The following is a 16769-nucleotide window of genomic DNA, read 5'->3' as shown; positions in this document are numbered from 1 at the left end:
CACAGACTTTGGTCTTCTGCTGGACTGGCAGGAGACCAAATCAGGAAGTGCTGTCTGGCTATAGGCAGTGAATAGCACTCGCACTCTCCCTGTTTCATACACAGGCCCGAGAGTGAGTATTATTCACTGCCTATGGCCAGACAGCAATTCTTGAGTTTGGTTTCCTGCCAGTCCAGCAGGAGAGCAAAGTTTGTGCTTTTGAGCAGACGGAATGCAGTCTGTACCAGAAGGGAGACCCCTAGTTGCCAGATTTATAAGGCCATGAAGTGACCTAGAAAGAAATTTTTTTTACAGGGAGCAAGTTACAAATCGTTTACAGTGGTCCCTCAACATACGATGATAATTCGTTCCAAACGAGCCATCGTTTGTCGAATCCATCGTATGTTGAGGGATTAGTGCAATGTAAAGTATAGGAAGCTGTACTGGCCTGTCCCCGCCGCTCCGGACCGCGTCCCGCCACTCCCGATGGTGACCCCGGGTCTCCGCTGGGCTCTCCTGGTCTTCTCCGGTCCTCCGCTGGGCTCTCCTGGTCTTCTCCGGTCCTCCGCGGTCTTCCGCAAGGCCTTACTGGGCCTGCATAGCGACGTCATTACGCCGCTGCATACGCAGTTCCTATTGGATGACGGGACGGCGTGCGCAACAGCGTATTGACGTCACCGGAGTGGGCCGAGAAGACACCGGAGGACCAGCGCTGGACCCGAAGGGCACCCCCGGAGCATCGTGGAGGGGTTAGTAATACTCACCGCACCACACGGGGAACATTAAGCTGCTATCCGGCAGCAGCTTAAGCATTTTGCGCTGCCGGATAGCACTTAATGCGATGGCCCCCACATAAAAAAGCATTGTATGTCGATGCTGACATCGACATGCGATGGCATCTGAGTGGCCATCGTATGTCGATTTGATCATATGTCGGGGCCATCGTATGTCGGGGGGTCACTGTATAATGACAGTGCCCATTTAAGATTTCTAGTACTCATCAGCTGCTGTATGCACTGCAAGAATTTGTGTAGTCTTTTCAGTCAGACTTCAGTACTCTCTGCTACCACCTCCGTTCGTGTCAGGAACTGTACAGCACAGGAGAAAATTATTATAGCAAACGTCTCCTGCTCTGGACAGTTCCTGATACAGAGGTGGCAGCAGGGAGCACAGTGTCTGACTAGAAAGACTACATGACTTTCTGTGGAGCATACAGCAATAATTTATAAATCTGTATAACTTTGTCACCATTTGATTTGAGAACAATTTTTTGCATTAATTGCCAAATAGTGATTTTTTTTTTTTTCATCAGACATGATATTCCATCACAAAGGTCTATGGGAGCACCCCTCATTGCGGGACACCCTAATACAGATTCAGGATTTCTGACCATGTCGGTGTCTGAGAACAGTCTCCTTCCTGCAAATGATCATGCCTTTCAGAAAATAGCAGCTTTGGAAAATGAGCTGATCCAGCTGCGAGCACAGATTGCTGCCATTGTCACCATGCAAGAGACAAAAGCTGCGCAGTCTCGTAAGTTGATTTTATATTTAGAACACCTGATAGAGACTATCCATTACTGTATTAATAAGTTTATTGGTTTAATAGGTAGAACTTTTGCTACCTATATGTTTTAGCATCACTTCACTTGCTTTTTTTCTTTTCAGATACAGAATCCAGGTGCTTATTTGGCAGCCCAAGTAATGCCCTCCCTCCTCCATCTTCATCCTCTACCCCCCTCTCTGCACAGTTCTTACAATGTACAACACCAGTCCTGCCGCCGCCGCCGCCTCCTCCTCCTCCACCACCACCACCACCTCCAGCCCCATCTTTGAAGTCTGGAAAATCTGCAATTGATCTGATAAAGGAACGTAAGGCTTCTCACAAACACAGCCCAATGGAAGATGTTTCAGAGAAAGGCGGTGTGGACAGGCCTCCTAGTATGATGGATATTTTAAAAGGCATGAATTCCATCAAGCTTCGTGCAGTTGAAAGGTAAAATCTAAATACTTAAATGTTATATTGTGATGTTGGTCAAAAATGTAAACCATAATAAATGTCTGAAATCTGTTTATTGCACGAATATTGATTTTTCAGTGTGTATTAGAATGTACCATATTTTTTTCATCTGTAATCTCACAATTACAATCTCACAGGACTGCATGATCCTGGTTTAAAATTGGCCTGCCTGTTATTTTTCATAACGTGTAATTCCAATGTAAACTGAATTCTTGTTACTAGCCCTCCATATCTTTCATTTCCAAGTTATGAGATCAGAGCAATAACATATGTTTGCATCTAGCTACATCTAAGTTTTGAATATTGTAGCCATATCTGTGCTAGACTAATTTTTTTAATGGGATCATCCCACCTACCACCAGAGGAAATGTTGTGATCAGTGGCAGTCTACCTTCTGGGACTCCTACCCATAGGAGAATGGGACCAGAGGGCCCTTATATGAATGGTGGAGCAGTTGAGAATCGTTATTTTCTCTATCGGCTCCATTGGGGGAGACAGACCGTGGGTGTATGCTGCTGTCTATAGGAGGTGTGACACTATGGCAACAAAAAAGTCGGCTCCTCCCAGCAAGATATACCCACCTCCAGGCCCTGAGCTAATCAGTTTTAGCTTAGTGACTAAGGTAGACACGGTCTAGAGTTCTCTCCAGACCAGGTCCTGCCACAGGCTACCTGGCAGCCCTCCGTCGCTCCATGTGACTTATAGCCTGAATGCCGACACAGCCTTCAAGAAGGGAGGCGACGGGCGGTAAGAGTTCCTTATACCTCTGGATAAGGCTTGCAGAACTACTTTCCATCGGAAGTCCTCCTCCTTCCAGTCCTGTAGACCTTTGGTTCCAGCAAAGGGTCCAGCCTGGCGCCTTCACGGGTAGAGGGCTCCCCCCTTCTGGACCCACCCATAGGCCTTCCTCGGCCTGAAGGGTCGCCCCACTCACCGACCTTTTCTTGGGTGGTTGGTCGCCTTTTACTCTTCAGGGATGCCCGGACCACGCACATTCAGGATCCCTTGGTCAGGGACGTGGTAGTCAACGGATATGGGATCGAGTTTGCTTCCCTTCCTTGGGATTGTCTTTTTCTTTCCTGGACCCTCTGGTTTCCCTTTCTAGCGAAGGCAGTTCGGGGCACGCTCAAGCTCTTTTTTTTATCCAGATCATAATTGTTCCGGTTCCTTCAAGGGAAAGTTCTCGAGGTTTATTCCAACCTCTTTGTGGTCCCCAAGAAAAGCATTTCTGTTCGCCCAATCTTGGTTCTCGAGTATCTCAGCCAGCATCTTCTGCTGGCGTCCGTGGTTCAAGGGGAGTTTTCGCTCCCAGGTGGACATCACATACCTGCCTCCACGTCTCATTGTTTCCCGGTCATCAGCGGTACCTCCGCTTGGCAGTTCCGGGCGGTCATTTCTTTTGTGGCTCTCCATTTCGGTCTGGCCACTTCTTCGCGGACCCTTTCCAAGTCCTAGCTCCTGTGATAGCCCTTTTAATACGGACATCAGTTGTTTCCGTGATCCCTGACTTGGACGACCTCCTGATCAGAGCTCCAGCCAGGGCCCAGATCCTGGAGAGTCTTGGTCTCAACCTCCAGTCCTTGTCTCGCTTCGGTTGGATGGTCTATCGGGACAAGTCCAACCGCTCACCTGGGGCTCCAGTTCAACACGGCCTCTGCCCGCTTTCGACTCCGCCGAACAATCGTCCGACTCTCTTATCTAGAGTCCGGTGACTTTGGCACCCTGCTCCAGTTTTCCATTCGCTTTTGCATGGATGTCCTGGGTCAGTTGGTGGAGGCCGTGCCATTCGCCCTGCTGATTCTCTTCGGTGGGACAGGTCTCCATTGGCTCTCGACAGTCTTGTCAGTCCCTTCTATGGTGGCTTCGTTTTCCCCCTGATTTTCAGGGGCGTTCCTTCTTGCCCCTCCTTGCCTGTCTGTCGGGCTGGGGAAGTGTTTTCTGGGGCCTTGGTCTCCCGAGAAGCCCTTTTCCCCTTCAACATGTTGGGGTCTAGGGCAAATTTTTCTTTGCTTGATTCTTGGGAATTTCCCTTCTGGGCGGAACTCAAGTTTCCGGCCATCTCAGCTATCTTCTTTCCGGCCGTCCCTGGGATGTGGTCTTCCCGGTTGGTCCTCAGTCATCCAAGACGAGTGGTCCCTACATCCGGGGGTGTCAGCGGTGATCTTCAACCCCTGGGGCGCTCCTGGTGTGGATCTCTGCTTTTCCCGCCACAACCGAAGTGTTCCTCTCTCTTGGTCGGGCTTTGCCCTACCTTATCTGTTTAGTGGTCGGGCGTTGCCCTACCTTGTCTGTTTTTCCTCCCCTTCCTCTCTTTTCGGACCTCTGAGGAAACTCATAGTAGGGCGTTCCCGCCATTCTTGTGACCCAGCCGTGGTTCGTCATCATGGTCAGACTCCTGAACGACTTAACGCTGCGCCTTCCCTATTGTCCAGACCTCCAAGCTCAGGTCTCTCTTGCCACCCTATTTACCGTCTCTGCTTTTGCTGGTGTGGCGGTTGAGACAGTGGTTCTGAGGACCCTCGGTTTCTCTTCCCAAGTGGTTCGCACCATGCTGAGGGCTCACAAGTCTTCCTCTACAAGACTTACCACCATAGCTGGCGGTCTTGTTTCCATTGGTGTGAAACTCAGTTTTTTTTCTCCGGTCGCGGTTTTCCTTCCCGACCCCTTTCCAGTCGGGGCTGGCCCAAGGGTTGGCTTTCAGCTTCCTTAAGGGTCATGGTTCGGTCTTTTCCATTCGACGTCCTCTGGCGTTCAATTTTCATGTCTGAACCTTGTTCAGGGAGTGGCACAAGCTGCCCCTCCTTATCATTCCCTTTCTTTTCCCTTGGGACTTACACTTGGTCTTAGGTGCACTGCAAGGCACCCCTTTTGACCCCCTCAGGGACATTTTTCTTTGCCTCCTTCCCCAGAAGGTGGCATTCCTTATTGCTCTTACCTCTGTTAGGAGGGTGTCAGAGCTGGTAGTTTTCTCCTTACGTTCTTCCTTCCTGGTTGTATACCAGGACAAGTTGTTTTCCGTCCAGGTCTTACCTGAGATGGTTTTTGACTTTTTCATCTCAATGAGCACATCGTCCTACCGTCCTTTTTTGTCTGGCTCCTTCTCATCTCTGGAAGCGTTTGTTCCACAACCTGGTTGTGGTGAGGGCTGTTCGGACTTCTCTCCTCAGTCTCTCTTTCCTTTTGGCAATGTGACACCCCCTTTTTTGTGTTTCCGGAAGGTCATTGTATAGGACAACCTGCTTCTACGTCCACCATTTTTCGGTTGATCCGGTCAGCTCTTTTTTGGGAGCTTATCGCTGCAAGGGGAAGATCCCACCCTTCAGGGGGTTTGGCTCATTCCACCCGTTTTTCAGGGCATCCTGGGCCCTCCGCTACGTGGCTCTGGCCTTGCAGTTCTGTAAGGTGTCCGCGTGGTTGTCTTTGTACAATTTCTCAAGGTGCTTCCAGATTCATGCCTTCGCATCGGTTGATGCTACTCTGGGCTGTATGATGTTGCAGACGGCGGTGGTCCAACTGTCCACCTGTCTGATTCCTTACCCACCCACGGGACGGCTTTGGTACGTCCCACGGTCTGTGTCCCCCAATGGAGCCGATAGAGAAAAGGAGATTTATTTATGCTTACCGTAAAATCTTTCTCGACGGATCCCACCCTTTTTTGGGGTTTCTCTTTGGTTCTCTGTCCGAGGGTGTGTTCTGTTATGTTTTTTTTCTTCTGGTTCTCGGACAGTTCGTGTTTTTTCCTTGACCTGTCGGTCTTCTCCTATTGCTCTGGTACTAAAACTGATTATTAGCTCAGGGCCTGGAGGCGGGTATATCCTGCTGGGAGGAGGACTTTTTTGTTGCCATAATGTCACACCTCCTAGAGACAGCAGCATACACCCAAGGTCTGTGTCCCCCTATGGATCCTTCGAGAGAGAGATTTTACGGTAAGCATAAAAAATTTCCTTATCTTGGGCATTTGAATACCTTTTTTTTTTTTTTTTTGGTCTGTCCCGCATGTTGGGGACCACCTTTGTCCTTCCTGAAAGATAAAGGTGCCTCTTTTACTATGCCATAAATATATACAGTTGGAAAATCAATTTCAGTATTGGATGGTGAAGTCTTGGTTATAATCTGTAACCAGTGTCACCTGCACTAACCTGTCGGTTCGACAGAGTGCAGGTGACACTGTTGACAACGGTACTCACCTTGTCCCGTGGCGGGGATCTTCGGTAAACTCCTCCGTTAGCTCCGCTCCGGGCACCTGGCTTAAGGCACGGGTGGAGCTTACTGACGTCACAGCTGCTGTTCTCTCACAGGGGACCCAGCAGGGAGCAACAGCGGTGATGTCAGTATGCTCCACCCGTGCCCCAAGCCGGCTGCTGGGACTGGAGCTTACGTAGGAAATTACCGAAGATCCCCGCCACGGAACGGGCAAGAACAATTCTGGGAACTGGACCTCAGAGGTCAGAGATTGTTTAAAAAACATCACAAAAAAAAAAGCATATACCACTGCATATTTACTTGTAAAAATATTTCAGTAATTCTGCATAGTTTCTTTCCTGTGTGAATGCACCCTTAAAATGTTTGACATCTTTTTCTTTTTTTGTCCCCCTTACTTCAGATCCCCCGGTGGAACACCTCTTACAACAAAGAATAAGAAGAGGAGTTCTCTCAATGGGGCAACAGACCCTGCAGCTATTATAGCTCGAGCCTTAAAGCAAAAGTTTGCACACAGACATAACGAAGATTCCTATGATAAAGAAAATAGATCTCATGAGGACTCTCCGTTCTCTAGTCCTGAAACCCCAATGGTACACTTATGATATTTACACAAGTTACACTGTAAATCAGCCACATGAAAATTGGATTTACTGCTACATTTATCACACTTAAAGGGTATTACAGTGATGATTTATTATAATTTTTAGTTTTTTTTTATCGACTTGAGGTGATTTAACCCCTTCATGACCAAGGACGTAAATGTATGTCCTGATGCAGCGGTACTTTGCACACCAAGACGTGCATTTACTACCTGTACATGACCTTGAGCATCAGAGCGATGATCGGGTCATGCGCGGCAGGTACCAGCTGCTGATAGCAGCCAGGGACCCGTCAGTAATGGCCGACGTCCGTGATCGTGCGGATGTCTGCCATTAACCCCTCAGATGCCGTGAGCAATACAAATCACGGCATCTGTGGCAGTGCGGCTACATTTTATGTTGATCTGATCGCATGAGGCAGGGCAGCAGGGATCAGATCAGCTAACGTGGCGGACGGAGGTCCCCTCCCCTGCCTCCGCCGCCTTCCCGGCTTCTTCTGCTCTGATCTGCCTCGCAGAAGATCGCCAATAATACTGATCAGTGCTATGCCTTATGCATAGCACTGAACAGTATTAGCAATCAAGTTATTGCTATGGGGACATAAAAAGTGTAAAATAAATAAATAAATAAAAATTATAAACATATTTGGTATTGCCGCGTACATAAATGCCCAAACTATTAAAATATAATGATCTCATATGGTAAACAACGTGAACGTTAAAAAAAAAAAAAAGTCCAAAATTGCTGCTTTTTTGTCACATTTTATTAAAACAATGTATGAATTTTTTAAATAAATTTTATATACACAAATGTGGTATCAATAAAAAGTGCAGATCACTGTGCAAAAAATAAGCCCTCATACCGCCGCTTATACGGGAAAAAAAAGTTATAGGTCGTCAATATAGAGGGATTTAAAACGTACAAATTTTTTTTTTTTTAAGCGCAACAATAATAGAAAAGTATGTAATTGTGGATATCATTTTAATCGAATTGTATTGACCCACAGAATAAAGAACACGTCTTTTTATTTTTTTTTATTTTTTTTACCGTAAAATGTATGACGTGAAAACTACAAATAGTATTTTTTTTGGTTGCATCATACATTTTATGGACAACTGGTCGTGCAAAAAATAAGCCCTCATACTAGTCTGTGGATGAAAATATAAAAGAGTTAAGATTTTTTAACACACATCACCTGTGGATAGGGTTGCCACCCAGCCAGTAATTTACTGGCACAACCGGTATTTCTAATCTGCTGCTGGTAAATTCATATAAAAATACCGGCCATGCAATGCATACGTCCCAGCACCCTACATGTTCGTGCGCTGGGACATATGCATACGTTCTGCTGATCTCTTGCTCAGTAGATCGGCGGTGGGACCCGGCTCTCAATCACAGCTGCCAGGCCCACGATTGCGCTGGTCCCAGCAGCATTAACCCTATAGATACCGTGATCAATCCTGATCATGGCATCTATGGTGTTGACAGGGGGAAAGTGCTTCCTCTGTTCACCAACGGCAGCGCTGCCACAATACGATCGCGGGCCGCCGTTGGTTGCTATGGCAGCACAAGGCCAGCTGATGTCCTCCTGTCTGCCAGCTACGGAAACCTGTGAGATCCAGCCACAGGCTGGATCTCATAGGCTGTAGTGTGTGCAGCTCATCAGTTTATACTGTGCTGCAGTATAAATGTACTGCAACATAGTATAACCTGTAAAAAGTGAAAAATAAAATAATAAAAGGTCAATAAAAATGTGTTAAAAAAAAATGAAATACATACTAGGTACTGCCACATCCATATAATGTGTACTATAAAGCTATAATGTAAATTATCTCGCACAGTGAACACCGTAAAAAAATAAAAAGGCAAAATTCACCAATTTTGGTACAAATAGCATAATAAAAAAGATCAAAAGGTAGCATGTATCGCAAAATTTATACTAAGTACAGCTTGTCCCGCAAAAAATAAGCCCTCACTCAATGGCGTCGGACAAAAAATAAAAAAAGTTACGGCTGTCTGAAAATAACACAAAGAAGGGAAAAAAATTATTTTGCTCAGAAAAGTAAAAAGAACATAAAAAGCTATATAAAATGGGTATTGCCATAATTGTACCGACAGCATAAATGTAACATCACTTTTACCACACGGTGAACACCATAAAAAAAAAAAAAATCATGCCAGAAATGCTGCATGTGTCAACAAAAATGCACCACATGTACACATGCACCACAAAAGTACAATGTTTTTTTCATTACACAATCTCAGAATCGCTCCGCTCAGAATAAGCGTTCTAAAGTTATTACCATTTAAAGAGACAATGTCATATTTAAAAAGGAAAAAAAAGAGCCTGGTCATTTAGGTAAAAAATTGTTCTGTCAGTAAGGGGTTAAGGAGCGCACAGGGGGGTTCAATTAAAACCACAGCAAGGGGATGGGGGGTGTCAATTAATATGGCACAGGAGGATTAGGGGGGTACTGAAATCCCTGTAAGTTCGCTCATCTCTAGTGGCAACTCTATTGGCAATCCAAAGGATAGGGAATATAAGATGTCTGATTGTGGGAGTCCCCCGCAATCTCTGTGCAGACACCTGGTGTTCTGAACATTATGTGCAGCACGCTGGGTTTGGGCGGCAAGAATTCACAAGGGGAGGGGGGGGACGAATGCTGGGTGTCTGGATGGAGATCACGGGGGTCCCAGCGGCCGAACCCCCATGATCAGACATCTTATCCCCTATCCAAAAGAGAGAGATGTCTAGCAACGTAGTACCCCTTTAAGGCTAAGTTTCAACTTTTTTAGGTAGTATTACTACTCCCAGCATGGAACACACACTGTTCCATGATGGGAATAGTAGTACCTGTACTAATAGACATATTGCCCCGGGTGTCAGTCGTGACACCCGATGCGATCGTCCATAATATAGCACAGATGTGGAACGGCTCTATACAGGGCTCGCAACTCTGCACTATACTCCGGCCAGTGATGTGAATAGAACATCACTCATTCATATTTTCCGCCCAGAGTGGGGATTGGCCGGATGATTGCAGCCAATCACCGCTCTCAGCGGGCAATATGAATGAGTGAGTGGCCGGCCGGAGTATAGTGCAGAGATGTGAGCGCAAGAGAAAGCCGCTCCACATCTCTGCAATAGACAGGACGATCGCAGCGGATGTCAGTAGTGGTACCCGCTGTGATCTGTTCTTACCTGCAGGTACTACTACTCCCAACGTGGAGCACACTCTACTCCATGATGGGAGCTGTAGTACCTGCATTAATAGACAGTACCTGCATTAATAGACAGAGCGAGTGTAATTTCTGACACCTGTTGCGATCTGTCTATTAATGCAGGTACTACAGCTCTACAGGAGTAGTAGTACCTGCAGTTAAGGAAAGATCACAGTGGATGTCACTCCTGACATCTGCTGTGATCCTCCTGTATAATGTATAGATGCGGCCGGCCACTCTTCTATGGTCCCCTGCACTGACGTATATATAAACCTATAGGTTTATATATACGTCAGTGCAGGGGACCATAGAAGAGCGGCCAGCCGCATCTATACATTATACAGGAGGATCGCAACGGGCGATCTGTCTTAGTACAGGTACTACTGCTCCCATCATGGAACAATGTGTTCCATGCTGGGTGTAGTAGTACTACCTAAAAAAAAAAAAAACACACACTACATTTTTTATTATTGTCGGTTACATTTATAGGTCCCCGCCCGCCCACATAAATTGATGCCTGTTTTAAAAATTAATAAAAATTTTACATTCCGTTAGATACAATTTTTTCCTTCACTACTGTATCTTTTTTATTTAATTTTCTTAAATGGTACCCTACAAAATGTTATAAAAAAAAAAAAAAGGTATCTCCATCACTTTTTTTGATTGATAAGGTTAAAAAAAGAATAAAAACTGCCTGCAAAAACACCAGTTAAAACCCTCATATCGTTTTTCTTGGCGTTTTTTCACTCCCATAGACTTCTATGGGCCAAAAATGCCATGATTTTGACAAAAAAAATCGCCAGTGGCTCAACATGCTGTGATTTTGGAAAACTGCCAAGGAGCTGAAAAACGCCAAAAAGAAAAGAGTGAAAAAAAACGCCAAAGTGAAAAACGCCAAGTGGAATAAGAATTTTACGATTTCTCATTGATTTACAGCTAACATCTGGCCGTAGCGTTTTTTGGCCGAAAAAACGCCGTGAGGCAGAATTGGCGCTTTTCTTGCCGTTTTTTCCCCCCAAAAAAAACAAGTAGAAACTTAGCCTCAGGATGCAGGGCGTAAAAGAGTTTTAGGGGTCAGAAGTATTTTAAGCATACTAATTTTCATTCAAAAAGTTATAACTGTTTAAAATGACTAAAACAAACTAAAACATATATTAGTTGGGCATCTTCATAATTCTGTGGACCTACAGAATAAAGATACTATGACCTTTTTTACCAAAAAGTGCACTGTGTAAAAACTGAAGCGTGTTTTTTTTATTTTTATTTCACCCTACAAATTTTTTTTCTGTGTTTCACCATATACTTGGTGGAAACATGAGTGATGTCATTACAAAGTACAATTGGTGGCGCAAAACAAAACTGTGTTATGGATTGGTGGAGATGGGGGAGTGCAAAAATGAAAAGTCCCTGCATTTTTAAGGGGGTTAAAGATCAAAAATAAAATCTACTTACCTGCACCTCTTCCCCACAGCTGTTGTTCTGTCGGCTGCTGGTCCCCACTGTTCACTGTTGCTCTCAGCTTCCTCTTATGTGTTGACCCTCCCAGGAAATACCCACTTACTGGTCACAGCAGTGACCTGCCTCAATCACGAACTGGCTGTGCAGGCATTTCCAGCAAAGCAGAAATGGTGATATGAGGACTGGGAAATGTCGGGACAGCAGCTGCTGAGAGTATGGTTTCCTTTTTATCTATAAAGCACCCACACTCTGTTAAATAAAAAATAAAAATCCTGGAATCCCCCATGAAAGGCTTGGGCTCCATGGCAACATAAGGCCACAATTATCAGAAAAACTCTGTTTTACATATAGCGGCCAAACACAGTACAACTCTCATTTACCTCAGCAGTTTAGAAATAAAAGCTGAGCTCTGGTTGCTATGGGCAACAAAGACAATTGTTTTTTTATTTTAACCCATTCTGATAGTGGAGCTCCATAGTCGTCAGTAGTCATCTATGCAGGAATGAATTGATAACATGACAAGGGTGTCTGGTCTTTTTTTTTTTTTGTCTGTTTTAATAACCATAATTGACTAGACTGACGTTTTTATTTATTTATTTATTTATTTTTTGCAATTTTTACTTGATCTAGGGGACACTGGCTACAATCATAGATAGTGTTTTCTTTTATATCCAATATACGCACATACACGTTTGTTGAAATATAAGGGAAGATTTCTCAAAACCTAGTGGTGCAGGACTCTATCAATCTTTTAGCAAGTATTTATCTGATTTGTTGTTATGGGCAACTGCACCATTCTTCTACACACAGTCAGATAAATCTCCCCCATAGTCTCTGGAACTATGGCTTCAGGGAAGGCTGGTTTTATTCTCATACGCACGCACGCACACACACACACACACACACACGACAAGGAAATAATTCTACCGCTGTACAAATCACTAGTCAGACCACAGATAGAATACTGTGTACAGTACTGGGCACCAGTGTACAAGAAAGATATAGTGGAGCTGGAGAGGGTTCAAAGACGGGCAACCAGAGTAATACGGGGAATGGGAGGACTACAGTACCCATAAAGATTATCAGAATTAGGGTTATTTAGTATAGAAAAAAGAAAGCTTAGGGGCGACCTAATAACTATATATATATATATATATATATATATATATATATATATATATATATATATAAATATATCAGGGGCAGTACAGAGATCTCTCCCATGATCTATTTATACCCAGGACTGTATCTATAACAAGGGGGCATCCTCTACATTTAGAGGAAAGAAGGTTTCTACACCAGCACAGACGGGGGTTCTTTACTGTAAGAGCAGTGACACTGTGGAATTCTCTGCCAGAGGAGGTGGTCATGGGGAACTCTGTAAAAGAATTTAAAAGGGGTCTGGATGCATTTTTGGAGAATAATAACATTACAGGTTATGGATTCTAGATCTATATCAACTCAGTAGGGACTCATTAGGGTTATAGGTTGAACCTGATGGACTCTGGTCTTTTTTTCGACCTTATGAACTATGTATGTTACTATGTTACACACTCACATACTCTTTGCAAAAGCTATGGTACCAAAGACTAAATATTAACACACAATTGCCCTGATTTACTAAGAGTGTTTTGTAGGTTTCTTTGTGGGATTTAATTCCCTACAACTATTTTTCCACGGTATTTACTAAGGTTTCCTGCATTTAGCACTTACACTACATTTTGCTTTTTTTACACACGCACTGATCTGTAGGGGTTTCCTCAGCTGAAATCCAACACAACCTTAGTAAATGTGTTGGGTTTTTGTGAAAATGTCGAGGGCACGCCCCCTTTTCAGTGGCCATGCCCTTTTCCTGTTGGCCATGCCCCTTTTTTTGGGTTAGTCGGGTTTTTTTTCAATTCTGGCACAACTCGAAAAAACATGTTGGGTTTACAATAGTAAATCAAGGGCCAATGGGGAGATTTATCCAACATTATGCAGTGGAACAGTTGCCCATAGCAACCAATCAAATTGCTTGTTTTATTCTTAATTCTTGGACAGCGAATAATGAAATTTGAAATCTGGTTGGCAACTGCTCTACTGTAAAAGATAATGAACTATTAAAAGATAGATAAATCTCAAATGCTTAGTTATAAGTGTGTGTGTGTGTGTGTGTGTATGTATATTTTATATATATATATATATATATATATATATATATATATATGTATGTGTGTGTGTGTGTGTGTGTGTGTGTGTATATATATCAGTTCTATTTACGCATTTCTCAAACTGATCATGATGTAATTTAAAGGATAACTCCGGGATGTAAAAACGTATTCTCTATCCTTTGGATAGGGAATAAGCGTTAGATCGTGGGGGGTCCGACAGCTGTGGCTCCCCGGGATCTTCCAAACAAAGCTGTGGCCGACACGCCCCCTCCATGCAGTTCTATGGTGGAGCTGGAGATTGCCAAAAGCAGCGCTCTGGCTCTCCCATAGAGCTGCATGGAGAGGTGTTGGCCGCAGCTTGTGTGGTAGTTGATACGCCCCATACATGGTGAGAACCGAGGTGCCGTTCGGGAGATCGCGGGGGGGCCACATCAGTTGGACCCACCGCGATCTAACACTTATCACCTATCCTTAAGGTAGGTAGTTTTTTACATACCAGAGTTATCCTTTAAGCAGGGAGTTAAAGGGGTACTCCGCCCCTACACATCTTATCCCCTATCCAAAGCTGGGACCCCCGCAATCTCTGTGCAGCATCTGGCATTCGTTTAGAACGCTGGGTGTGGGCGGCGTGATGTCACGGCCACGCCCCTCGTAATGTCACACCACAACCCCTCAGTGCAAGTTTATGGGGGTGTTCTGAACACTGGGGCAGCGGAGTACCCCTTTAAGTCCCATAGACCTAAATTTAGATCATTGACTGATGTTTGTGTGCTTGTTTGTTTTGGGGTTTGCTTCTTTATTTCTTATATTAGAAAGAAACAGAGCAGGGTTGGAAGACCTTGTTTATTTATATGATAAATCTACACAAGCATGTGCTATTTCTAACTTTTCCTATGTTCTTAATTTGTAGTTTGGACGCCACTTGCTAAAGCCTGTGGGGAAAACAACACAGCGAGAAATGACAAGAAAGCAAGTACATCTGTGATTTGATGGAACCGGTTTGTGATGTTTTGGGTGAAAGAATCTGGAAATCTGACAATTACTACAACTAGCCCAGTGTAACAGGATTATTTTTTTTTTTTGTAAGACCCAAAACATTTTTATTAAGTTTTTATTTTACTGTAAAGTCATTTTACCCTATTGTAAGAACTGACGAGGTCTGCAGAGGCTTTTACTTTTTTTTTTTTTTTTCTTAATTTTTTTTTACTTTGCTAAGGGCATGTTCACACGTACACAGATTTGATGCACAGGATTTTCTGCTGCTGATTTCAATGTAAACTAAATGACTGAGCACAGCTTCTAATCTGCAGTTACAAATCCTGCGCATCAAATCTGCACAGGATCCTGTACGTGTGAACGTACCCTAAAAGTGGAATTTTGATCAATGACATTGTTTTAGGCAAAGCCATAACTTAAGGGTTTCACCAATCGGAAGAAGTGTGAGGTTCCCATAATTTGTTACTACCTTCTCTTTCAAACAGCCGTATTTTGGTTAGTTTTTGTAAGCCAACATTAGATGTGGAACCAACACAGAAAAACTATAGTGAAAATATTAGCATTTCTTTGCCCACTAGTTTTTGGCTTAAAAGTACTGACCAAAATACTGCCGTACCTTAAATGGGCTCTGCCCAATTCAAAAAAAATGTTGTATGTTGTAAATCTTGGCAAAACATTAACCTTTCTAATATATTTCATAAGAAAATTGTATTTCCTTTTTATAGAAATCATGGCTTATAAAATCATGGCTTTGTCAAAGCTGAAGCACAGGCAAGGACAAAGTCCAGTATGTGAGGGTGGGCTAGCCCTCCTCTGTGATCTCTCCTTTCTGATAGCACTCCTATGTGTTCTCTCCTGTCTGATAGCACTCCTCTGTGCCCTCTCCTGTCTGATAGCACTCCTCTGTGCTCTCTCCTTTCTGATAGTACTCCTTTGTGCCCTCTCCTGTCTGATAGTATTCCTCTGTGCTCTCTCCTGTCTGATAGTATTCCTCTGTGCTCTCTCCTGTCTGATAGTACTCCTCTGTGCTCTCTCCTGTCTGAAAGTACTCATCTGTGCTCTATCCTGTCTGATAGTACTCCTCTGTGCTCTCTCCTGTCTGATAGGACTCCTCTGTGCTCTCTCCTGTCTGATAGGACTCCTCTGTGCTCTCTCCTGTCTGGTAGGACTCCTCTGTGCTCTCTCCTGTCCTATCAGACAGGAGAGATCACAGAGGAGTCCTATCGGACAGGAGAGAGCACAGAGGAGTACTATCAGACAGGAGAGAGCACAGAGGAGTGCTAGCCCAACCTCAGATACTGGACTTTGTCCATGCCTGTGCTTCAGCTTGGACAAAGCCATGATTTTATAATCCATAATTTCTATAAAAAGGAAATACAATTTTCTTAGGAAGTATATTAGAAAGTTTAATATTTTGCCAAGATGTATAACATAAAAAAAAGTTTTGGAATCTGACAGTGCCCATTTAAACCTGCAGAAAATAATGAGAAAAGGGGTCTGACCATTTTATTTCAGACAGACCTTGTAAACATCAATGAAGATTCCTCGTGTACGTGTGGCACAATATCTTCTGCTTCTTTCCCCAGGTTTATAGTGGTAATGGGATTCACTATTTTCCTAGTTGTTGGATGTCTTAGGTGGTACCCGTTAGACATTTTATGTCAAACGGTATGGGTATGTACTTAACAGAATACCTCAACAAAATAACACAACACTCCTGGCAAAAAGAGCTACTGGTGTAATGTAACATATCATGGCCAGGATTTCCTTCACTCTGGCACGTCAAATACAAGTTTCCAAGCTGCTATGTACACTGTGGCCCATGTTAATCAATGCGGTTGTCCGAGGACTTACTTTTAAATGGAAAAGTACTCAGGCAGGGCTTAAAAAATAAAATAAAAAAATTAAGAAAGGTACTCGTCTGACCTGCTCTCTTTCTGCCAGTGTTCTGCCAGTGACCTGGTCTCTGTTTCCATCGAATTGGTTTGGATGAGGGGTGTCCTGCTGCTGCTAGTGATTTGGCTAAATGGGCACTTTGTGTTAAGACCGAGACAAGAAAGTTCAGCCTGAGCACATTTCCATATCAAAGCCTTCAGACAAGCTCTTTAAGGGGTTACATACCTTACAATTTTATATTGGCACA

The 16769-nt window shown here is 44.0% G+C and overlaps 1 protein-coding gene across 1 annotated transcript in view; it reads left to right on the top strand.

Moving 5' to 3' along the window:
- MTFR2 (mitochondrial fission regulator 2) overlaps nucleotides 1–15319 on the top strand; it is a 31547-nt gene extending 16228 nt beyond the window's left edge. The window contains exons 6-9 of the mRNA XM_056566610.1: nucleotides 1292–1512; nucleotides 1647–1974; nucleotides 6602–6791; nucleotides 14541–15319. Of these exons, the coding sequence (XP_056422585.1) occupies nucleotides 1292–1512; nucleotides 1647–1974; nucleotides 6602–6791; nucleotides 14541–14615 (814 nt within the window). The 3' untranslated portion in view covers nucleotides 14616–15319. The remainder of the gene's footprint in view (nucleotides 1–1291; nucleotides 1513–1646; nucleotides 1975–6601; nucleotides 6792–14540) is intronic.
- The last annotated feature ends 1450 nt before the right edge of the window (nucleotides 15320–16769 follow it).

Source organism: Hyla sarda, chromosome 3 (genome assembly GCF_029499605.1).
Source record: "Hyla sarda isolate aHylSar1 chromosome 3, aHylSar1.hap1, whole genome shotgun sequence".
Classification (NCBI taxonomy): Eukaryota; Metazoa; Chordata; class Amphibia; order Anura; family Hylidae; genus Hyla; species Hyla sarda.
The sequence above is the reverse complement of the archived record's forward strand: the minus strand, read 5'-3'. Positions and strand labels throughout refer to the sequence as shown.